Raw genomic sequence first — 23,456 nt, forward strand, 5'->3', positions numbered from 1 at the left:
TTGAGAGAGGGAGAACCTGAAATATAATATCGGGTCTTTCCTACGTCGCAGCTTTCTTCTTCCAACCGTGCACCGTCCATCACACTGTTCAACCCGAGCTTGAGTGATCTGTTTTACATTGTCAGGATGAAGTTCACAGAGGGAATGTGGCTCCTTAGGGTGGGATAACTTATCCTCTGAACATTGTGCATGGGCTAATTCTTCGTAGGAGGGCATTCGCATCGACTGGATGAGCAATGTTGAACGACTACACATCCAGGATGAGACGGTTGATCTCCTTCTGAACAAGTTCCAGAGACACCGTGGTGACACACTAAACTCGCGTGGGTTACGCTCCTAATTTGCAGGCGCCGGTAAAGCTGACGAGGTCCTGCCAGCGACCGTCTCTGCGCGGGTTACGTCGCCCCTCGAGGGTATCATTGGAGTCAAACTTGTGCACTGGTAGGTTCATCTGCGTCCGTGGTCACTCCCGAGCTCTAGTTGATATAATCAGGGCCGGCGGACTCGACAAGGGGCCCCATTACAAGCTCAACACCTCTACGGGCCACACCAAGATCAACCACATCGCAAAGCAGAAACTGAGCTACACCAGCGGCGACCTCGAGCTCAACATCAACACCGCCCCCAACGAACTCGATTTTGTCTTTTCCAGCGCCGACAAGGGCAAGCTGACCGGTCACTCGTGGCGCTCGATCGGCTACGTCGGCGACCAGACGACCGACAAGTCGCGCTGGGACGACGGCATCTTCTTCGAGCGCCAGGGCTACATGCTCGCCGAGCTGGACCTCGGCGTGGGCGAGAAGCTGTACGGGCTCGGGGAGCGGTTCGGCCCCTTCGTCAAGAACGGGCAGCGCGTCGATATCTGGAACGAGGACGGCGGGACCTCGTCTGAGCTGGCGTACAAGAATATCCCCTTTTATATCAGCTCGAAGGGGTACGGTGTGTTTGTCAACAACCCCGGCAAGGTCAGTCTGGAGCTTCAGTCCGAGCGCACCACGCGAGTCAATATCTCCATTCCTGGCGAGGAGCTGGAGTATTTTGTTGTGTATGGGAAGACGCCCAAGGAGATTGTGGGCAGGTATACGGCGCTGACGGGACGGCCGAGCTTGGTCCCCGCGTGGAGTTATAATCTCTGGCTTACCACCAGTGCGTTCCCTTTTTGTAGGATATATACAACTGCTGATGACCTTTTTGCAGGCTTCACGACCAACTACGACGAACAGACCGTCACCGGCTTCCTCGATGGCTTCCGGGACCGCGATATCCCTCTCGGCGTGTTCCACTTTGACTGCTTCTGGATGAAGTCCTACCAGTGGTGCGACTTCGAGTTTGACTCGGAAATGTTCCCGGACGCCGGGGGTTACCTGGCCCGACTTAAGGAGCGCGGGCTCCGCATCAGCGCCTGGATCAACCCGTACATGGGACAGGCGTCGCCGCTCTTCCAGGAGGGCAAGGAGAAGGGCTACTTCATCAAGCGCACCGACGGCTCCGTCTGGCAATGGGACCTCTGGCAAGCCGGCATGGCCATCGTCGACTTCACCAACCCGGCCGCCTGCGACTGGTTCGTCACCCACCTCCGCCGCCTCATGGACCTCGGCGTCGACTCCTTCAAGACCGACTTCGGCGAGCGCATCCCCTACAAAAACATCCAGTACCACGACGGCTCCGACCCAGCCCGCATGCACAACTACTACACCCTCCTCTTCAACAAGCTCGTCTACGAAACCATGACCGCCCGCTACGGGCCCGCCAACTCCCTCCTCTTCGCCCGCTCCTCCGCCCCAGGCGGCCAGGCCTACCCCGTCCACTGGGGCGGCGACTGCGAATCCACCTACGAAGCCATGGCCGAGTCCCTCCGCGGCGGCCTCTCCCTCATGCTCTCCGGCTACGTCTTTTGGGCCTCGGACATCGGCGGCTTCGAAGGCACGCCGCCACCAGCGCTCTACAAGCGCTGGGTCCAGTTCGGGCTTCTGTCCTCCCACTCGCGCCTGCACGGGTCCTCGTCCTTCCGCGTCCCCTGGATCTACGGCGAAGATGCCTGCACCGTCCTCCGCGACTGCGTCAAGCGCAAGATCCTTCTCACCCCGTACCTCCTCCTCGAGGCCCTGCGCGGCCACCGCCACGGCGTCCCGCTCATGAGACCCATGTTCCTCGAGTTCCCAGATGATCTCAACACCTACCCGCTCGACACGCAGTACATGTTCGGCGGGAACCTGCTCGTTGCGCCCGTTTTCTCCGAGGACGGTGCCGTCACCTTCTACGTGCCCCGGACGCCCGAGGATGGGCACGGCAAGTGGCGCTCGTGGTTCGATCATGCCAAGACGTACGAGTCCGGCCAGTGGTATACCGAGACGCATGGCTTCGATACCCTGCCTATCCTTGTCCGGCCGGGCTCTGTGACGCCTGTCAATCCGAGGCTGAAGGTCCCGGAGGGTGATGCCTTGGACGGGCTGGAGTTGCTGGTCAACGGTACTTTGGCAGCGGATGTAGAGGTCGAGGTGGTGGATCCTAGTAAGACGCACGAGACGCTCAAGACTGTCCGTGTCTCGCCCAGCGGTGACGCTGTGACTGTTGACGACGCAAATGTCAAGGTGGTCTGCATTGACAAATAGTTTTGATCGTCACTACGGAGTACTCCTGCATAGATATACAATCTGAATATGTGTCTTATGTACTATTCCATAGGCAGATACGAGAAGAATTAAGGTGGTTGTCTCAAATTATCTCTAGGAAGAAACTTAGGCGAGATCAACAGGCACGACTCACATCATATTGATAGCAAGTGTACCTGATGTGCGCTAGAATATCATAGATCATACATGAATCGAAAGGAAACACTCAACACAGGGGTATCATAACAATCTTCAGGCTGCAGAAACAGAAAAAGTACCACCCGCACGCTCGATGAGACTGGTGCTCGACATATCATTTCTGATAACCGTCGACCAGATGTAGAAAGTTAAAGTTCGAAAGTAAACGCACGAATATGCAAAATCGCTGCAGCAAGGGGATAGAAAGAAAGATCACCAAGCCTCCTCAACTTCAAGTAGCCACTTGCGAATACCTTCTCTCAGGGTATTGTCCGCCCCTGCCAATGAACGTCTTCGCTCTCTGTCGGCAAGGCCTACTTCCCCGTCAACGTCCTCGCGGCAATGTTCGGCTGTCACACTGCGGACCACTTCTTCGAGAGCACCAAGCACCATCTTGCGGCACTCTGCACGAGGGACCTCAATAGAAGGAACCTCGTCCCGAGCGGCAGTATCAGAAGCGTTTTTATCTTCGCCCCTCCGACCACGCGACGGCGACTGGGCTCTCGAGTGCGCCAACGATGACTGACCACTCTGTGCGAGAACACGCTCGAGGGCATCAACAAGTGTGCCATCCAAATCCATGACAGGCTCCTCTACAAAACGCTCTTCCCATTCAGGGGCATCAAAGGCTTCTGCCACGGAGTTGGCAGATGTCCTGCTAGAAGCGGACGTGTTGGAGAAAAAGCTGGTAAGCTGCGACGCAGTTGTGGGATGGCCGAAAAGATGGCGTGGAGTTCCCGGTTGAGAGGCAGCTCCAGGTGTAGATGGACTCCTGCAAGAGCCACTCCCGACAACTTTCCGCCTCAGACGTAGCCGCTTGACTGTGAAGTTTCTGGTATCTGCAATCAACGTTGTTGCGACATCCACCCATTTGCCTTGTCCTTCAGGTTCAAAGGAAAAAGCGGAACTAGGAGTAGGTTCAGCTTGCATTGCGCGCTTGATGTCGGCTTCTACGCCGGCATAAGGTCGCACGCCCTGAAGCAAAAAGTCGTCGTGGAAATTCTTCAGCCAGCCAGCAACATTCACGCTGGGTCCGTCGTTGTCCTTGGGGCCGCCACAGTGAAATCCGGAGTTGCTGCTGTGTGTGGACGCTAGAGCATCAACACTGGTGACGGATGTCCGCGTCTTCTTGGGGGACGCTATGGTCGAATCGCCTGACGACGAAAGGGAAAGAAACCCAGGAAGTGGAAGCTCCACGTCCACAATCCCATCGTCTCCCCGCACGGACAGCTTCAAGGAAGATTCTCTGTTCTGCTCCGGCACCGATGACGGCTCTGGAGTATTTTCTTCCGGCCCTTGCTGACTGGAGGATCGAGGAATCGTGATAGTACCACTCGTGGTAGTCTCCGAGACGTCTCCGGGTGTCTCGCCTGAAACTTCTTTCACCATCTGACTCAGAGTTGGAGGGCTTCGCTTAGAGGGGCCAACATAAGCAGACACGGAACGCTTTCGAGCTTCGGCACCTGAGACGGCGTCACTGCCTTCGGCTATGGACGACTCCTGGCGCGAGTTCCACAGCCCGGAGAACAGATTTCCCCATCGGCCACCGTTGGAAGGGACACTGCTGTTAGCACTGATGGCTGAACTGTCGCTCCTTTGCAAGTTCCGTAGCAGGTTTTCCGACGCCAGACTGTCATTGACGCCCGGGGCAGTTGGATCTGGATCCTCTCGGTCACGCCGAGTCTGCCGCGACGCAAAATGGGGAACAGGGACAGCGCTGCTGGGAGTGGCCGTGGAGGTGGTCGCTACACAGGTGTTTTTGTTCCGCGGGTCTCTTGCTTGCATGGGAACACCCAATGTCCGAATAGAGCGAGCATCAGAGCCTCTGCGATGCGGAGCAAGTTCAGGAAGCGACGTGTCAACGTCGTCCGCCGATCGATGCGCTGTCTCACTAGAAGAGACACTAACGGACCGCTGATGATTGTCACTGTCAGCCAGGCGCTGCGCGCGTGATCGCCGCTCAATGGCCCTGCGCAAGGGTTCCTGTCTCAAAACGGGCACGGTCGGTGGGCTTTGCGAAACGGCACGTGCTGACGTCGAGGTGCCTGGACGAAGCGGCGACGGAAGTGGCTCAAAGCGTTGCTTGGCCGGAAGGAAAGCCGATAGTAAGAATATTAGCCGCCGGGCCGTCATTTTGTCAGGTGAAATGATAACAGTTCTGTGAGCAAGGACCGGGTCTGCGTCCTGTTGGACCTTTTGCTGGAGATAATGCCGCCGGCGGTACCAGTCGGGGCCCAGTGTACTCAGCCATTCTGTATGGTTTCCCAAAAACGCGGTGATCAGAACCAAGAAGAAAAAGCTATGCTCCTTGTCCCCAAGATTGCGTACGATTGAGCGTCCCTCTTCACGCCAAACACCCCAGCGGCTTTGGCCAGTCACGACATGCGGAGTCTGAAGAGCAATGCTAATACGACGGGCGCTGCGGAAAGCCTCGTCCTTCAACTTCGAATTCACGGCCAGTATGTTCGCTGGCAGATGCACAATCGTCTGGTTTGTACGTTGCATGTTTGGTGGCTTTGCAGGCTTTGGATTCGCTCCCAACGAGTCCACTTTCTTCAAGAGAAACAAGATTTCCCTTCGAGAAAGTCTCTCCAAGTGTGACAGAGTGCGGTTGATCACGTCCCAGTGATCTACCAACAGGTCAATCCGCTCGTCCAAGCTTGCCGGTGGAGATGCGAGCGACAGGCTATCATCCAGAAAGCCGCCGCGCCAGCGATGATCCGAGTCCAACGAGCACGACATCCCCGCCTTGGGTAAGTCAGTAGCTTGCGTATTGAAGCGCGAACCGGGCCGTCCCGAATTACGGGAGAGAAGCGGAATTTGAATTGTGATCGCCACCGCATACATCGGAGTTTTCTTCTCTTTGATCTTCTTACGCTTGGTAACATCGGGAAAGGGGAACCCGTTCTCTGGTAGCGACTCTTGGTACATGGAAGTCGGGTAGTCGGGCCGATCAGGCGTGTCACCTGCCTCCGGCAAGTTGACACTGAACATCCGCGTCAGTAGAATGGTGACTTTGGAAGGTGGCTTGGCTTCAGAGCCCCGAGATGTACTCATGAAACCAGACGAACTTCCCGTAGTATATGCCCGTGAAAGCGAGTTGCGGGTTGCGGGTGATTCACTTGAGGTTCGATCCGAATCCTCATCCGCAGAAATGATATGCATCTTGGTTGAAGAGCCCCGATAGCTAAACGCACTGCTGCCGAATATGCAGTTCAACAGACCGGAGTCATTGCTCTCGGCCGGGTGACGTGAGCGACCTGCCTCATTCACCCCACCTGCAGGCGACAATGTAGAGCTGCGGCCTCGAGCGCGAACAAAAGCACCGGAACCCATGGGCGGCGATCTGCGGGCTTCCGCGGCGACAGAAAATGGGCTCGGATCGGCGGCCGACGAAGGAGGGAGGTACCCGCGCCGAGGTACCCGCGAGAGACTGGAAAGTGTGCGAACATGTCTCGTACCAGAATTGTCGAGCACGTACGGTTCTGAATCAAGAGAGCTTGACGTCACGTCTGACGAGTTCGTGCGAGTGTCTAGCAACACACACGCATCCCTGTCTCCAAGCGCGTTCTGTGCAATTATCACCCGGAAGTCCTTGACGGGATCTAGTTCCACGCCACCTCGATCATCGTAGGCACCTGCAGCATAAGCATTCGGGGAATTGTATGTGCTATGTAACGGATACGCATGTGTATTTGACCGTCGTAGCAGGCTCGCATCGGGAAAAAGGAGGCCAGATGTGTGTTCTTCTTCTGTCACGGACTCCAGCTGGGTAGCGTTCCTATTCGAGTACGCTGCTGGGTTCAATGTTGACGCCGCACTGCTCAAAAGGCGGCCCAACATAATGATTCGACTAGTGACGAGTGGTCAGGTATGCAAGAGGTGAAAAGTAATGGCCGTACAACACCAGGCCCTAGTGTTCACAGCACAGAACAAGCCACGGGAATGAGTCGACGTGAGATTGAAGATAACAGGTAACCAACAGCCAGACTGATAACCTAGACTGAGCTGCCATTCCCCAATATCCAATCCTAGCGATTAAAAACCATGATCAACCCAGGTTGACCGAGAAGCAATTGTATTCCTTCAGAATCGACCAGAAAGGAAAGACACCACCTGAACAGTTTATCGTCCAGTGCGGGGGGATGTTAACTTCTGGCAATCGAGAGATCGCACACACACGAGAACTGACCAGGTATGAGAAAGGGGCAATCTCATCACCAAGAGAGATAAAGAATCAACAGGAAGGGAAAGATGATGAATTGAGTCCGGCAATGCAAAGACCGGGGGCGGGGAGGGTAGATAGGTAGAGAGTGAGAGTGCAGACCAGGAGGGAAACGGACGAAAGGGCGGTGAGCAATGGAGTCCGTCACCACCACACAGAAACAGAGAATGAGTGAGATTCTCCGTATTATTCACACATGATCTCAGCCTCATCTCATTCTGATGCCGATCGCATGCAGCTCATTGGCAGCTTGCATACTTCCCTTCTGTCAGATATACCAGGGTGGACATAGACATACATATCTAGTAATGATGCTGCAGGCGGGGTAGGACGAACACCTCATCCAGCATGGGCCAGGTTACTTCTCGAGTCATCAACAGCGAATAGGGCTATAGGAGATTACAGGCAGCAGAGAATGTGCTGAATATCTCATATTACTGGAAGTTGGCCGCGGTGAATGATTGCTGCGTAGGATGTACCATGGTATGTCAACTCAAAAGATGGAGAGTGCTTTTATTACACCTGCAAAGATGATGTACAATACCTTGGTATATATCCTGAATATCCTGGATCCCACTATGCTTTTGTTTTATCCGCTAGAGAAATCAAACAAAGGTGAGTACAATCAGACTCAAGTCTGCTGTGTCTTCCGCTTCACTTTCTCCACCAGCTTCTTTAAGTCGTCCGAGCCAGCGTTGCCTGCAGCGCTCTGCTTCTGCTTCTTCTTCTTCCTATCACGCGAGCTGGTGTCTGGTTCCTCGTCCCCTCGGTCGTCCCCATCCCTTCGTCGCTTGCGTCCCTCATCCAGCAGTGCTTTCATGCCCGATGTGGGCTTGAATTTCGGGTTGGTAGGATCGATGGCATATTCGTGACTCTCGAACAGCCTTGTAAAACGAGGATCGCTGACGTCCATCTGGAAATCGTCATTGAGTGTTTGAGCCTGCTCCTTTGCCTTCTTCTTGTTCTTCTTGCGGGCTTGTTTCTGTGCCTTCTCGATCTCATTCATATCAAAGTGTTTGATTCCTGATTTGTTGTCGTCCAGCATCAGGAGCTCCAGTTCGGCCCGCTTAGCGGCATTCGCTGCCTCCTCGGCCTCGCGTTCAGCGCGCTTCTTACGTTTCTCCTCCTTGCGACGAGCGGCAGCAGTGGCCTTGCCATCCAGATCGTCAAAGAACGGATCGTTGAAGCCCAAGTCTTCCTGCGGAGCTTGTCCCTCGCCTGCAGACGCTGCGTCCTCATCACTGGCATCGGCATTCGCCTCCCCTTCAGTTTCCCCGCGCTTCAGAGCCTTGAGCTTCTCCTTTCTCCGCTTCTTGCGCTCACGCTCTTTCCGTACATACTTCTCGAGCGTAGTCTCCTCTTTCTCAGGCTCGTTCTCGAAGATGGTGTCGCGGTTGGGCTCCCCAGCCAAGCCCGAGGTGAAAGTGACCTCCATTTCGCCGACAGGACCAGATGATTTGGAGGACTTGAGAGACTCTGTACTTAAGCCCAGGAGAGCCCGCATGCGCTGGCGCTCTTCCTCTTTCTTGGAGATCTTTGTACTAGACCCGTCTCCCTTTGTAGTATCAACAACTTCCACCGCCTCTTCTTCTGCCTCGTCATCAGAACTGTCACTGGCAAGATAGGCCTTCAGATCGTTCTCGTCAATATCCTTGCGACTGCCTCTGAACGCTCGGGCTTGAGCTTCCTTACGCGACTTGTCTTCCGCGTCCCATGTAAGCTTGACCTTGCTGTGCTGTAGCGCATCAGTCACGAACTCATTCGGCTGATATCCGTCCGGAATCCGTTCACATTCGTCGCGCGGCTTGTCGTCGGAGAAGTCCGTGTCATCCGGCACGAATCGAAGGTCAAAGAAGTTGGCACTAGATAGATACTCGGCTCCGTCCACGGAGTCATAGACATGTTTCGCAACATCCTTGCTCGAAAATGTCAGAACGGCGTAGAAGTACCGCAGTCGTTCCAGTTGATACTTTCGTAGCTGGGTAGAGTTGAACTCCTCGCCCTGATCTTCCTTCAACATCGACTGCTTGATCTTCTCCTCCTCTTCTTCCGAATCAAAATCCTCTTCGTTCTCCTCATTGTCTTCCTCCTGGCGCCTGCTCGTCGCGAAAATCTCCCGAGGAGGACCCTCCGTTTCCTCCCTCTCCATGCGCTCCTTGCCAAACTCGCTCGGGTACACAGAGACCTTCAACACCCGACCCCCGGTCGGAACAAAGCTGGAAAACACAGCCATCAGATCCTCCGCCCGGATATTGTCCCAGTCCAGGTTGACCACCGCAATGCGATTCGTGACTTCTCCCGTCGGCACATCCACCTGCTGTTTATCGGGAAACTCCAGCTCTTCAATACTCTGTTCCTCCTCCTCGTCCTCTTCTTCACTTTCTTCGTCACTCGAGCTCTCCTCTTCCGAGGACGAGGATGAGAACCCTCCGTCCCGAGCAGGATCATACGCCTTATCTACCCGTTTCAACTCCTTGCGAACCTCGTCATCGTCATCAGCGACCATTCCATCTTCCTCCTCATCCTCATCTTCACCCTCGCCCTCGGCCCCCTCCAACTGGTAAAATCTCTCCAACTGCTTCTTCGTGTCATCGCGTGCAAGCTTGCGTCCATAGCGATCAACAGCGGCATTCCGGGAGAAGTCCTTGTCGCGCAGCATATGCGCAAAACGCTTGTCAAGCTTCACATGGGTCTGGCGTTTGCTGGGAAGGCGATATCGTGGATCCGTCTGGATACTAGCAAATCTGGGATCGGCTAGAAGGAAACAGTCAAGAGTTAGCATTTATCACGACAGACTGGCGAGCAAGAGCGAAAAGAGTTGATCGTACTGATAACAGTCCCGGCCTGCTTGTCGGCCTTGCCGCTCTTTTTGGATTTCTTTGAGTCGGGCATCGTGGATGTTCCACGGAAGGAGATTTGAAATTATTGACTCTGGTGAGGATGCGACCGTGCGAATGAGAGACTTGAAATGTTGTTTGGAATCTCTAGCACCTTTGGGGCGCCTTTTTCTATGAGATTTGGTTGATAAGGATAATTTTCTTTTAGCGGTGGAACCAAAGAATCTGCGCCGGCTTCTGCATTGGTCCGTGCGTTCCTACCACAATATCATTCTACATACATAGGGCTCATGCTTTATGCTTCCGTACCTTAATTGCCAATCATACTTCATATACTGCGTAAATGGGTATGTACATTACTCGCTTGGTTATCGCCTGCCACGATAGACCAAAGTAAATGCAAATCCTTTCCCGGCACCGACACTTTCAATGTACAACCCTCTGACCCCTCAGAGTCTAACATCCAAAATATCTCTTCTCCAACCACCGAGGCTCTCGCTCCTCCTCGACCCTCCCTACAATGACCCTGACCTCAGGGTAAACGGTGCTGAGCCGCTTAAGCCCAACCTTTCCAGCAGCGCAGGTCACAAAGACAATTCTGTCTTCCGCGACTCCGTGATCGACTAAGACCCGAACCGCCATCAGAGCCGCTCCTCCACTAGCCATTTGAGGATCAAGGAGCATGACCGTTGCGTGCTCTTCAATGCCTGACGGCAGTTTCAAGTAATGCAGCTCTGGCTCCTCGTTCCGCTCGTTCGTCTGAATGAGCAGTCGACCAGTAATACAATCAGGAATGGTTCGCTTGAGAGCTGTCTCAAGACAAGAACCACCGCGCAAAATTGCTACAGCGGACACTAGGCCTTCCGGATGCAATCCGTTATAATCATCCCCTTGAGGGGTCTCGACCTTTGCCGGGTGATACCGAGTGCAGTCCAAGGCCCTGTTACGCAACGTTATGGTCAGTCACGAACTTGAACTTGTCAGAGGCTGGCACATGAGGGTCAACGCACTTCTCTATTAGTAGGCAAGCGAGCCGGTCAAAATAGAACACAAAATCGACCTGTTCCGTCGCAGGGTCCTGTAATATTGTGTTCATGCTGACGAATTGGGGGGTCTGAGGCATGAGGAAAACATTCGCAGACAATTGTTCTTCTGCAGCAATCATCTCCAGCTTCTGTAACTCTGCGCTGTGTTTTTCAGATTTCTCCTGAAGTTTGCGCTGGATATGTTTCACAACCATATCTAAGAGCTATTCAGCAAGGGCATGCAAACTGAAGCTCAACATGTTCACTTACCGATGGCCGTTTTGTTCTCGATTCCACGGGGAATAATAATATCTACTTCCGTCAGACAAGCAAACCGGGAGCGAACTTTGTGCTAGCTTACCCGATACCGACCGTTGAGGTTCGACGTATTGCTTATACGATGGCTTGACAAATTGGAACCATTGCTTAATGATACCGTCAATGTCTCTGCCTCTCTCCCGAACATCACGCAATACTGGCGCCGCCTCGGTTAGGATAGTTAATCATGTTTGGCACGATCTTCACTCACTTCTGCGTCCAAGGCAAACATCCATATCTGCCTCAACAAAAATCTGAGAAGGTCTGATAAGTATCTTGAGGTAGTAAGTGCGTGACAGCAGAATTACCTTGACATCCAACATCTCCATGATTCTCGGATCATGGAGTGCCAAAATTCCCTCCAAGATCAAAACATGCGGCGAGTAAAGAGTGGTCGTATGAGGTTGGCGCTGGTGTTGAGCAAAAGAATAGACCGGTATATTTGCTTTCTTTCTTTTTTTGGTTGACAAAATTTGCCGTTAGCTGCGTGCAATTTCGGAGACCTTGATGGTTACGAAGGAGCAAGGAGCGAAATTACCCTTGCTTGAGATCTCTTAACGTCTCTACTAATGCATCGAAATCGATTGCATCCGGACAATCGAAATCGAATTCATTTGAATGTGCTTTGGCATGTTGCTCTGGAGTCAAACTCTTATAGAACGAGTCCTGCACCAGAAAGGGTTAGAAGTCACGAGGATGCACAAAATTGGCTTTATCTATGGGAGTGATGTTCGAATGGGTCCTTAGTACCATAACAAGAATCACAACCCATGGCAGGTTCAAGGATTTAACAATCTCCATTGCCACGGACGTCTTGCCAGACCCCGAACTGCCTGCAATCCCAATAATACTCAAATCCGCCCATGGTGGAGAGTAGTATCTCTTCTCAGTGGCCGACGAGTAAACGGGAGACATAGACTCCATGTTGCTACTTGTTCAAGTAAAAGCTCCTTGGCTAGAATAATTAGATTGAGCAACAGATTCCTGACCTTCCACACATATCATCCAGAAGAAAATATATGACGGCCAGGTCAGGAATCGCCAGTGCTAAAAAGCTCTGGGCCGATAAGAACTGCAGATAATAATGATCAGGCTGGGAACCCTCAAAAGCTGCTGTAGTGATGGCGCTTAGACTGACTGGGCTTAGCCTGGGCCCGTGACTTTTCGCTTACGGTTTAGTCTTAGTCCTACAGCTCTAAGCGTGACCCAAAAACCTGCCGCTTTTCTTGCTGGCTTTTTCCTTTTCTTTCTTCTTCCTCTTCACTTCTCTTTTCCCCCTCAGAGATTCTCTCTCCATGGCTTCCGTCTGCGAGGTTTTCCATCTTCACAGACAGCCGGAGCAGTTCCAAGGCACTTGATACCTGCATCAAGGTCCACGCCACAATATCCCACAATGTCTTCAGCTAATTACGTATGCTCTCCCACGGGTTGTGCGCGCGTAATAGCTTGATTTTAACGGGATGCAGATGTCTCCCACTTCCTCGACAACAACGCCAACATGGCATCAGTTCGAGCGAAAGGTCGATGAGGTCAAACCCTCCAAAACGTGAGTTGCCTATTTTTTTGCTTTTCATTTCCTGAACACCGTTTTATGATGATCATGAAATCAAGTTGGGAATCTCTCTGAAACTTCTTGAGGAGAATATGTTAACTTGTGTTTCTGAATCGGTCCTCACTTGACTTTTCTCTTGACGTTTTGAGTCGCCTGCAATTGCTGACAATCAGCTCAGTGATATCAACTATCTAGTGATGGATTACCTCATTACCAATGGCTACCCAGCTGCTGCAAAGAAATTTGCAGTTGAGGCCAACATACAACCCAGGGCGGACATTGAGTCTATCCAGGAAAGAGTAGAGATTCGCACTGCGATTCATTCTGGCAACATTCAAGCTGCAATCGAGAAGATCAATGATCTCAACCCACAGGTACGAAGACTTCCATTCTAAACCTTCTGCCCCACCGCCATCCCTTGCTAGGATTATATCGGTTTACATGCACCACTCATAAATCCCCTTACGGGTTTTGATGAAAAACAAACATCTTCAGTCCTCAGTATGATTAGCAAACTGTTCAACTGTCATGTCAACATCGTCATACACTCGTTGAATATGCCGTGCTGACTTCGTCTGTATAGATTTTGGATGAAAATCCGTCTCTGCATTTTGCATTGCTTCGCTTGCAGCTTGTGGAATTGATCCGTACGTGCATGTCAACGCCCAATGGTGACATCAGTCCTGCCCTCGAGTTTGCGACCTCACAGCTCGCTCCGCGGGCGCCCACCAACCCTCAGTTTCTCGAGGACCTTGAGCGCACCCTTGCTCTTTTGATCTTCCCTTCTGAGAACCTGGCGCCATCCCTGGCGCCATTGTTGCATCCTGACCTACGTAAAGACATTGCTACCAGGGTAAATGAAGCTATCCTGCAAAGCCAGGGTGCCCGTAAAGAAGCTCGGCTGCGCAATCTGGTTAAGTTGCGCGCCTGGGCGGAACAGAAAGCCCGAGAAGCCAAGAAGGATCTTCCTGAGAAGCTGGACCTCGGACTCCATGATGGCAACAACGTAAAGAACGCTCAGAGCGCCAGTCAGAATGGTGCTTCGAATGATACTGTAATGGCCAACAACGGAGATGTTGACCCGATGATTTCATGATCAGCGATGTTGCATTGCTTTTGCTTGATGCTCTCTGCTGCATTTCCAGTCTAGCGAGGAGTCCGGGCTTGATTTTTTTCATCTGCAGCCGCTGAGCGCTTAACAATAGTACTATCCTCCATAAGGGAGGCAATTGAATACAAATGAAGAATCAATCATTGATTATTGTAAATATATCCAAACAAACATCAACCTTTCTTCGTCCTCCTATTCGCGTCTGAAATTGTCTTGGCCATTCTATAGCAGTCCATGCACATGTTAACTCACACGTCTCTGACCCGTTGCAGCGCCGAAGGTCATCAGAACACAAAGACCAATGCTTGACTAGTAGCAAACATTCTAGCTCTTGTGAGTCGATACTTATCAATCAAATTGACAGCATCATCTATATTTGTCAGGGGAATACCATCAAACACAATTATCAGCATTGGCAGAAAGGGTGCTGTCATGTATATATATTCTAAGAACACCAAGCACGAGTTCTATCACTAACCCCAAACCGAGTAGCAACACATACTCAACCAACATCGATTTCAACGAGAGTGAGCCCTAGCCAAATAGCATAATATGGACAAATGCGATATGAAGAAATTGGGTATTCAGATCCTTATCGATCTAACAGCAACCACGATCATGAATGGATAGAGTGGTATCTCTTTAACGGTGGATTGCCAGGGCAGGCTGCCTATATCCAGAAGGTTCCGATCAGAAGCTCATAAGATCTATCGAAAGCCGAAAAGTTAGTTATGAACCCACGAGAGAGAAGAGCATGATGCGAGGGGAACAGACCTCGTCCAAAGAGTGCTCTCTTGGCCCAGTCCATGGCCAGCATGATCCGCGTGCGGAAGCTGACGCTCTCCGCAAAGTAGACGCTTCGCCAGAGGTACATGGCCAGAACGCCGCCGCTGAAACTGAGTCCGCCGAAGTCGAAGACGGCCGCGTTGCTGATGTACGCCAGGCTGCCGAGATGCTTGTACTTGAAGGGCTTGTAGATGATGTCGTCCACATCGCCGTGTTCGATCTCGTTGGCTCGCATGCCGGGGAGCGCGGCTGCAATCTTGCTGAGTTTGCGGCCCAGATATTCGCCTTGTTGGTTGGCGCGCTGGGCGGTGGCAGGCAGGGAGGTGAGCTTGGTGTCGATCTGGTGGAGGAGTTCGTGCAGTTCGCCGAAGTCGAGGGTACCGGAGTGGTCCTTGTCATACTGTTCGAAGAGCTTGTCTAGCCGGCGGAGATGGTTGGCTGCCTGGGGAAAACGCTTCCTGACTCGGTTGGCTACGTCTTTCCATTCCCGGAATGTGAGGTGAACTTTCTCGGGATCTTGGCCCTTCTCCCAGGCGATAGTACGCAGGAAAGAAATGATATTCTCGGCCACCTTGTTCTGGACGGTCGAACAGTCACCGATGGCATACACGTCACCTAAGGGAGCTCCGATCAGACGCAGGTGAGCGTCTGTTTCCAAAGCATGCTTGTTGTTTTGAGTCTCGAGCTTGTCTGAGAGTCTCTTGCAAAGTTCAGCGCGAGCTGTGCATCAGTCAGTTCCGAGTACGTAGCACACCAGGATAAGAATCACATACCAACTCCGGTCGACCACAAGCAGAAACCCATTGGGATCTCCTTCACCACTGGCTCGCCATCCTCGACCTGAGTGAACACAACTCTGTCGTCCCGAACCTCCTTCACTCGGGCATTTGTCAGGACTTCAACATGATCACGGTTGAAACGGGCCTGCATGCATTAGCCTCATCCATCTTCTTATCTCAGTGAGCTGGGTGAAATGCGTACTTCCGCGTACTTAGACAGAGCCTCATCGTAAGTGTTCAGGATATGACCCCGACTCTGAATGATGTGAACGGAAATCTCATTTCTCAAAATCTTGGGGAACGAGTGAAGAAGGTCCTCATTCAGCAGGTCGAACAATTCGGCCGCGAACTCAACGCCCGTCGGGCCACCGCCACAGACAACGAACGACAACAGACGCCGACGTTCCTCGTCGCTAGTGGTCGGTAAACAAGCCAACTCCATGTTCTCGAGGACCTTGTTCTTGATTTTACGGGCATCGTCAATCGTCTTTAGGAAATTGCAATGTTCGAGTCCTTTGACGCCGTGGGGGTTTGTGACGCATCCTTGTGTGGTCCAGACTTAGTATCGACAACAGGAAAGTGATTCATGGCCCGCACTCACCAACAGCGATTACTAGCTTGTCGTACGGAAGGTAAAAGTTTTGCTTTTTGCCATTGGCGTCAACTTGGGACACCTCAACCAGCTTCTCCGAGAAATCCACATCTTCGGCCTCGGCCTTCAAGAAGTGACCATGAACCCGTTGGACGATCCGCCGGACTGGCTCAACAAGCGAGCGCAGCCCCAGAGTCCCAACCGTCGCAGAGGGCAACATAGGCGTGAAAAGGAAATAGTTCGTCGGCGATACCACAGTGACATGATAATCGCCAGGGTGGAGATTTTTAAGAAGCGCGACACTGCCCCAGCCTGTCCCCAGAATCACCAAACGTGGCTTGTCGTTTTGCTGTACCATCGCCTCCGAGTCCTTGTCTCCCACCAGGACCTCCGCTATAGGCAGGTTCTTCGGGCCCCCGCGTCGAGGGTTAAGAGCCAATTCAGACACAGGAATGTCTTCTGAGCTAGGATCTTCTCGGTATGTGGTCGCATCGTAGATGAAGAACGCGACTACTGCAACACCGCTCATGACAATGAAAAAGCCACAGTATGTGAAAGACTTTACGAGTATGTTAAAGGCCGGAGATTTGCGGGCGGCTTTAGCCATTGGGTCCTTTGTCGTCGACTCATATCGGACTGATAACGACGCACTGCGCAGGATATTTGAGATACGTTGTTGGGTCACTGGTCGCCGCCGGGTTGTATGTAAAGCTCGAGGTGAAGCAATGCCAATTGAGGAGCGAGGCTTCGGGAATTGACCTCCATGCGCTACAAGACAGATCCTCCTGAGCGCCGCAGTGTTTGGGCGGCTTCGGAGTAACACCGTGCTCATGGCTGATAGGGATGAGATGTGCGGCTAGGTGATTCTATCCAGGGTGCCAGATTCTGTCAATGCTGCAAGATTGTACCTGTAATGAGGGAGTATGAGATGGCAAGAGGGAGAATCGAAAACTAGAACACAGAAAAAGAAAGACTGGTCGATGGAGAGTTGACCGCGAAGAAAGTCTTTCGAATAGTAAAAGGAATGGAGCGACCCGGCTACGTCATGCCACCACGCTAAGAACAATCGGCACTAAGCCTTCTGGGGACGCATGTAAATATAGCAGTGGGTATCTCGGCAACAACTTGGCATCGCTAAAGCTGCGAAAGAACTTGGCTAGAATACCTCTCTAGATAAAGTCTCATCACTTCCGGAACCAAAGATACGTCGTTTGTGTGGTATATTGCAGCTAACTGATGAAGAATGTTCAACGAATCGTCCTTGTGCCTGGTCCCAGCAAATGGACACAGGAAACATGGGCCTTAACGTGCAGGCAGCCCAAAACGAATAGAGAACACAAAGAGCCAGCCATAAGGATAAGAATTGGTCATCAAGCAAATCCCCTTCCCGCCGTCATTTTAATATAACAGAATAGCTAGATAAAGAAATATCTCATGAGATAGAAAAGCAGTTGAAAGCCCACCGAACGCCGTTTGCCGTCCCGTATGCGACGTCTATGTAATGCACAGCCAAAAATGCAATCGTTGGCCGTGCCTGGCCAACTGACTACTGGAGATCTTAGCCCCAATCCATGTCATCGTCTGGTTCCGTGCTGGCTCTTTTCTTGCCGGAGCCACTCTTTCTTCCCCGGGGTCGCTTCGTGGGGTTTTGACCAGAAAGAGAATTCTTCCGTTTGCCAGGTCGCTGCCCACTGACGGACCCTGGACCAGCCCCCGTGTCGTCAAGGTCAGCGACACCGTCGAAGCTGTCGCCTTCAGCATCCTCGTCCTCACCGACCCTGAACTCATCATCAATCGCAAGCAAAGTGGCAAATTCTCGACATTTGCTGATCATTTGCTCTTCGCTATTCAGTGCGTCCATGTTCCGAGATATGGCATCCCAAAACTTGTCGCCGGTCACTCCTTGCACCTTGGTGGCGGACTTGTTCAGCTCCTTGGCCGCAGCTTTGCCTTCCTTGTCTCGTACATGGGCGTGTATCCCATACAGACGGCGAAGGTATGTTCGAGCCTCCCAAAGCATTGAGAGGGATGCGGCTGCTGTAGCCAGTTGCCGTAACACGGACGGATTGACAGGTGGTAGAGGCTCTGCGTTTACTGGCCCTTGTGGCAGAGGTTCGGATGACGGTCCTCCCAGTGGTGCCTTCATCCTAGGCGGGAAAATCTCTGTTTCGATCGAATGGGCTACAACTGTTCCTGTCGCGGAAACAATGCGCTCCATGCATCCAACTGCTGAGACCAGCTCAGCAAGCTGGCCATAATCGAAGAATGCCAGATTCTGAGACACAAATCGCGCAAGTAGAAGATGCTCTGGCGGGTCCCCAGTGCTATCGAGCTTCTTCAATTCAAAGTCTACCTTCGAGCACAGGTTGGACAGGAATTTCTTCTGATATCGACTGTTACTGGTTTTGATAATATCAAAAAGCGGTGCCAATTTTGCAACGTAAGGTCGGGCCAGAGCGCCGCTAGAATCACCGACCACATCGCGCTGGTAATAGAAAGCCTCCTGAACCGCCCTCATATATTCTCTTTCGAACATTGATTCATACTGCTGATGCAGCATCTTGTGTGTGTCAAATGCAACCTTGGCAATCGCTGGCACGGTGGATGTCTCCAGTGAAACCAACACGCCTGCGCATTCTTTGGGATGAACCAGTCCTTGACGGTTAATGCTGGCAATTAATTCAATCGCAGTGAGAGCATATGCGTCCTGCCGAGATTGCGCGACTCGAAGCATGCTCTGTAGGAAGTGTTGAGCTATCAGAGCAGCAGCCCCGTCGTTGTCACTTGCTTTTAACGAGCCACCCAGTCTGGTAGAGTTCTCCTGATCCGCTTTTTCAGCAGACGGCACGACTGATTTTTCTGCTTTGCCCTCGTGCATGGCGAAAAACTCCGCAAAGGATTTCAGGACGATATTCTGAAGACTTGCATTGTCTTCTTTGAAGACCATGGAAAGAATTTTTCTCGGCTCATCCCGGCTGAATTGAGCCGGCCAGGACTGGCATATCGAGCCCACGCTCTCTAACGCCATAACCCTAAGTTCCAGAGGCTGCTTCGGGAGAGTAAAAGGCACAATAGAGTCGACCATTAAGCCAGCCACCGATCCGCCTTTCCAAGACGGAAAAGCGTTCTTGAAATGAGGTTCGTACTTCTCCAGATCACAATGACGCCCCACACAACCGGCAATTCGAATATAGCTCTTAGCTCTGGCCACAATAGCGGAATTAGCATTATCTGCAAGATCGACGTTTCGGTAATGTTGAATCGGTTTTAGAACCGATATGGTCAGTTTCACGAGTCTGTCAGTGTTGCGCAAAACGCCATTGATGGTCCACAAACAGGCCATAACCTCGTTGAGCTCCGAACGAGCAAGTTTGGCTACGCTTTTGAAAAGATCGTTTTGCACTTCTTTTAGAAGACTGTTGTGAGCAGACGAAAGGTACGGCAGGACACAGCGATAGATAACCACCACCGATCTGAAAATGAACAAATCTTCAGCAGTGGCAAGATTGCCGATGTAAGGGTGAAGAGTCTCCAGTTGGTCAGGGCTGAACAGCTTCGCATTTGCCTTGGCAAAGACTGTGATCGTTTGAAGGAGAGCCTGCTGAAGCTCCTTCTCCGAGCCCTCATCAACTAACTTTTCGAACATCGTTGCAACCATCGCTTTGCAAACCTTGAAGTTCAACGACGCCGTCTTGGAATTGTCCGATAGAAGCTTTTTCAAACAAAACCCTAATGTTTCGAGAGCGGTCTCGCTGCGCTGCACCAAGCTTACGATCAACGTCACCCGCTCACCTAGACCAACCTTGAGCTTCGAGCCATCCTGTGATGAATCGATAAGCTCATGAAACGGGGTAAGCCAGATCTCCTCGAAAGTCTGCCGCGCCAATGTGGCTACGCTTTCTTCTGTATCCGTTGTCCGTTGGAGAAAGCTATCCACTATAGCCAGCTTCAATTCGGTGCGAGACGTCTTAAGATAGATATCTTTTAGCAACCCAATGCAGCGCTTTCTCACACCGGCTGTAGGATCGGCTGCGCAAGTCAAAATGCTCCTACACCCATCCTCTTCCAACTTCGGTTTGAGAGCAATGCATTTGGCGATCAGCGAGAGCGCCGAGTCGCGAACCATCGGCGAGGCATCCGCAGCACATCGAAGTATAACACGCATGACTGATGCGTCTCTGTCTAGAAGACTTGGGTCTTTTTCGAGCATGTAGATCACGCTTTTTAGGCTCCGACTACGAACCTTTGCCTGATCGCTAGTAATCGAGTTGAGGAGGACTTTCAGGATCGTGTCGAAAGCCTTGCAAAAGCTCGAGTTTAAAACGGTCAAAATGTATGCAAACCGCCCGTGAGCAGTTGATATCCTATCGAAGTGTCTGAAATAGCAGCGTTAGCATTTTGAAGCGAATGAATATATCCATTTGATCGAGTCCGTACCTATGAGTTTCCAACCACAGCGGCTCCGAGAACAACTTCGTCAAGAGAACTATGAGGCTCTCAGTAGCTTCGCCGTCAGGAACATCGTCCCTTTCTTCGGAATTATAATAGACAGAACAGACGGTCTTTGCCCATTGCGCCAAGTAATAACCCCGAGCACTGGAGAGCTGCCAGTTGTCCGATGACTGAGCCTGAAGAAAGTACTCGAGAGCTATTCGATACGGACCTTCTGGCACAACCAGATCTTGGGGAAGTAAGGCATGGTTGGAGTAGTCCTCAAACAACTGTTTCAAATAGACACTGAGATCACTGTCGGACTCTTCCATCGAGGGAAGTAAGTGCTGAGCGGTCACGACTAGATCGGATATGGCGGATCCCATCCAGCCCAGAAGCTCCAGAGCCATGCTTTTCGCAGTGGCAGGGCTCTTATCAAGGTCTGCAATACCGACCATGTGAGACGCCATGATGCGAAGAAGTAGTTCAGCAGCAGGCCAATCTGTTGAGCCCAGGACGCCAATAAGATCCTCGGTGAAGATATCAAGAATGTTCCGAAAGGGTTGGTCGCCAGTCTTGGTAGATGTCATTGCACGTTGAACTATGAACTTGACGATATACTGCGCACTGCGGACCGCATTATCATAGAGACGATTAACTTTAGTTGCAAGACGCTCCAGGGATGCATCTGTTTGATCCTCGTCGTCATCTTCGTCCAAGTCTTCCTCACTTTCATGTGGCTCTTCGCCATCATCACCAGCCGAGAGAGTACGCTTCGCCTTGCGTGTTTTGGACGATGGAGTGTCAAGGGCAGTGGTCTGGACAAGCTGCATGACCAAAGCAGTTAGAAGCTGAATACTCTTACCATCGGCGAGCTTGAATTGCCTGGCACTCTGCCGCGTAGACGGAAGCTTTTCCAGAGAAACAAGAATCTCGTCAAGAATGAATGGACGCTGAGCAGGATACCTGGAGAAAATCTTTGCTAGGACGTCCATTGCTCCGCGGCGAACTGATTCATACTTTTGAAAGCCGACAGCAGAGTCCTTTTCGGAATGCGCGTTCTCCACGAAAATTAGCTTTGCAGCGAAAAACTCAGTCGCGGTGATTGTCCCTTCAGAGACATCAATGCGCGACAGAAAGTCGGCAAATAGGCCAAGAATCTTTTTACTTTGCTGGATGACACCCCCTATAACACGCTTCTGGGAAGAGAAGAACTCAAAATACCTGGCTTCTTTGCCTCCAGGGCGGGCCTCGACTGCTGGAATGACGCAGTGATCGAAAATCTGATTGAATACATTTGGAATGGCCTCGATCAGATCCTCCGGACAGAGATCCCTTTCCGTCCGAGAGCCAGACATTGTCTGCAACAGTGTACCCACTGCGAGCAGAGCATTGAGCATATCATCGACTTTTTGGAGCCACTCTTGGGTTTCAGAATCATTTGAAGGATCGTCCAACCTGAGATCGGGCGATTGTGCGGCAATGATTGGCCTTTCACAAAGTTTTCGTAGTCTACTCAAATACTCCGATGGGATGTCTTGAAGCCGGTTGAAACTAACAACCTTTTTCATGGCCTTCTGAAGACGGCTGTGAGCGTCAGATGAGAGGACAGGCCTATTTGCGTCAAGGGATTGAGCGACCGAAAAAACGGCATCTTGTCGTTCGGCCGATCCACCAGCAGTTGTTTCTGTTTCAATTTGATCCTCCGCCTGGAAAACCTCATGAAACAGATCCTGTAGCTTTACAAGAGCCGCATCTGCCTCCTCTTTTTGATCCTTGAGTCGAATCATAGTAAGGTCCTCCACATCGTTATTTAGCTTTCTCTTCTTCGAAGCGCCATGTTGGTTCAGAGTATGTGTCGACTTGACTGGAATCACGACAGACAGCTGGCTTGCCGGGTAAGGCGATTGACTGTAAGACGCCGGGGTAGCATTATTCGCTCGATGCGCTTGCTCGTTCCACGCTGGGGATTTCCTCATTGGCTTTTCAATCTTGACCTCCGTCGAGGTAGGATCTGTGACGGATCAGCTTAAGAGCACGTTGTTTCTGAATGCAATATTTTGAGACTTACATCGAAATGCTATGTCCGTAGCATCCAACATCATTTTTGCAAACGGGCCAAGTTCGTTCCGACCAGAACCCTGCTCCGAGGGTGGGCTAGGAAGGGAACTCTTGGCCTGAGCGGATCCAGGGGGGAGTTTGAACTTGCTGGGAATGATTTAGTTGCTGGGTATCGTACCATTGCTACAGATCAATGGAGCTTACAATTCTGTCAACTGGTCACCGTCAAGCAGTTGCTGTAGATATTCGCGAGATGTCTCTAACCGACTCGACTCATCATGCCCGGATTGTATCTCTGCATTTAGTTCATTCAAAACCGTTCGGCCCGACTGAAGGATATGATTGATAGAGGTGGTAGTGGGAGGTCGGCCAACATCAGGGCGCAGTATACAGTCTAAAGAGTATCATGAGTGAGTTTAACTTCACCATTCAAGTGAGACATTCAGGATGCATACCTAACCCAAACACTGGCGCGCTAGACATAGGTGAGTACTGCAAAGCTTCATCAACAGACAATGGCCTGGTCCGGTGTTGCGAAAGTCCTCCAGCGCCATGGCCGTGCGCCTGAGGACGGCCATTGATGACGACCTGGACAGCCGGGCTCCAGTTTTGGTCCATGGCGGCAATTTGACTTTAATGTATGAGTGACTTAGGAAGGAGAGGCGAGACACAGAAACAGGAGAGGCATGTCCTGCTCAGAGACATGACTATCAGCGAAGAAAGTCAACTCTCACTCCAGTCATCCTTCCCTGAGATGCTCTTGATACAGCGACGCAATACTTAAGCAACCAACAATAATAATTGCTGCCAGGCACACTCTCTTGCTGCCGCCGTTGACCGCCCGGCAGTAGTCCTTAGTTACGGGAGGCTACATAAGCAGGTGGTCCGTGCTGCAGGTCTTCCAAGCGGCAGCATCTCAGCGGGAAAAA

General features: G+C 51.7%; 7 protein-coding genes across 7 annotated transcripts; 2 read left to right on the plus strand and 5 right to left on the minus strand.

Annotated features, from left to right (window-relative positions):
• Positions 1-126: 126 nt before the first annotated feature.
• On the plus strand, positions 127-2,612 carry Aud_000652 (putative sugar hydrolase; the record flags this gene model as incomplete). Its single annotated transcript, XM_043286159.1, has 5 exons — positions 127-159; positions 209-323; positions 378-441; positions 494-1,146; positions 1,198-2,612. The coding sequence occupies 5 exons, from the start codon at positions 127-129 to the stop codon at positions 2,610-2,612; spliced, it is 2,280 nt and encodes a 759-aa protein (XP_043142094.1).
• Positions 2,613-3,023: 411 nt separating this feature from the next.
• On the minus strand, positions 3,024-6,653 carry Aud_000653 (uncharacterized protein; the record flags this gene model as incomplete). The annotated part of the gene is made up of 1 exon (XM_043286160.1): positions 3,024-6,653. The coding sequence occupies one exon, from the start codon at positions 6,651-6,653 to the stop codon at positions 3,024-3,026; it is 3,630 nt and encodes a 1,209-aa protein (XP_043142095.1).
• Positions 6,654-7,666: 1,013 nt separating this feature from the next.
• Aud_000654 (pre-rRNA-processing protein ESF1) lies at positions 7,667-9,927 on the minus strand (the record flags this gene model as incomplete). The annotated part of the gene is made up of 2 exons (XM_043286161.1): positions 7,667-9,789; positions 9,864-9,927. 2 exons carry the CDS (start codon positions 9,925-9,927, stop codon positions 7,667-7,669), a joined length of 2,187 nt encoding a protein of 728 aa, XP_043142096.1.
• A 401-nt stretch (positions 9,928-10,328) lies between these two features.
• Positions 10,329-12,139, minus strand: Aud_000655 (uridine kinase family protein; the record flags this gene model as incomplete). The annotated part of the gene is made up of 8 exons (XM_043286162.1): positions 10,329-10,812; positions 10,883-11,114; positions 11,168-11,209; positions 11,259-11,372; positions 11,427-11,469; positions 11,524-11,668; positions 11,754-11,881; positions 11,966-12,139. 8 exons carry the CDS (start codon positions 12,137-12,139, stop codon positions 10,329-10,331), a joined length of 1,362 nt encoding a protein of 453 aa, XP_043142097.1.
• A 469-nt stretch (positions 12,140-12,608) lies between these two features.
• On the plus strand, positions 12,609-13,863 carry Aud_000656 (uncharacterized protein; the record flags this gene model as incomplete). The annotated part of the gene is made up of 4 exons (XM_043286163.1): positions 12,609-12,626; positions 12,682-12,761; positions 12,946-13,141; positions 13,351-13,863. The coding sequence occupies 4 exons, from the start codon at positions 12,609-12,611 to the stop codon at positions 13,861-13,863; spliced, it is 807 nt and encodes a 268-aa protein (XP_043142098.1).
• Positions 13,864-14,548: 685 nt separating this feature from the next.
• Aud_000657 (putative NADH-ubiquinone oxidoreductase 64 kDa subunit) lies at positions 14,549-16,867 on the minus strand (the record flags this gene model as incomplete). Its single annotated transcript, XM_043286164.1, has 4 exons — positions 14,549-15,384; positions 15,438-15,588; positions 15,646-15,986; positions 16,045-16,867. 4 exons carry the CDS (start codon positions 16,865-16,867, stop codon positions 14,549-14,551), a joined length of 2,151 nt encoding a protein of 716 aa, XP_043142099.1.
• A 726-nt stretch (positions 16,868-17,593) lies between these two features.
• Positions 17,594-23,145, minus strand: Aud_000658 (putative sister chromatid cohesion protein Mis4; the record flags this gene model as incomplete). The annotated part of the gene is made up of 5 exons (XM_043286165.1): positions 17,594-20,399; positions 20,473-22,480; positions 22,538-22,674; positions 22,732-22,921; positions 22,983-23,145. 5 exons carry the CDS (start codon positions 23,143-23,145, stop codon positions 17,594-17,596), a joined length of 5,304 nt encoding a protein of 1,767 aa, XP_043142100.1.
• Positions 23,146-23,456: the final 311 nt, after the last annotated feature.

This window comes from Aspergillus udagawae (genome assembly GCF_001078395.1).
Source record: "Aspergillus udagawae IFM 46973 DNA, scaffold_1, whole genome shotgun sequence".
Lineage (NCBI taxonomy): Eukaryota > Fungi > Ascomycota > Eurotiomycetes > Eurotiales > Aspergillaceae > Aspergillus > Aspergillus udagawae.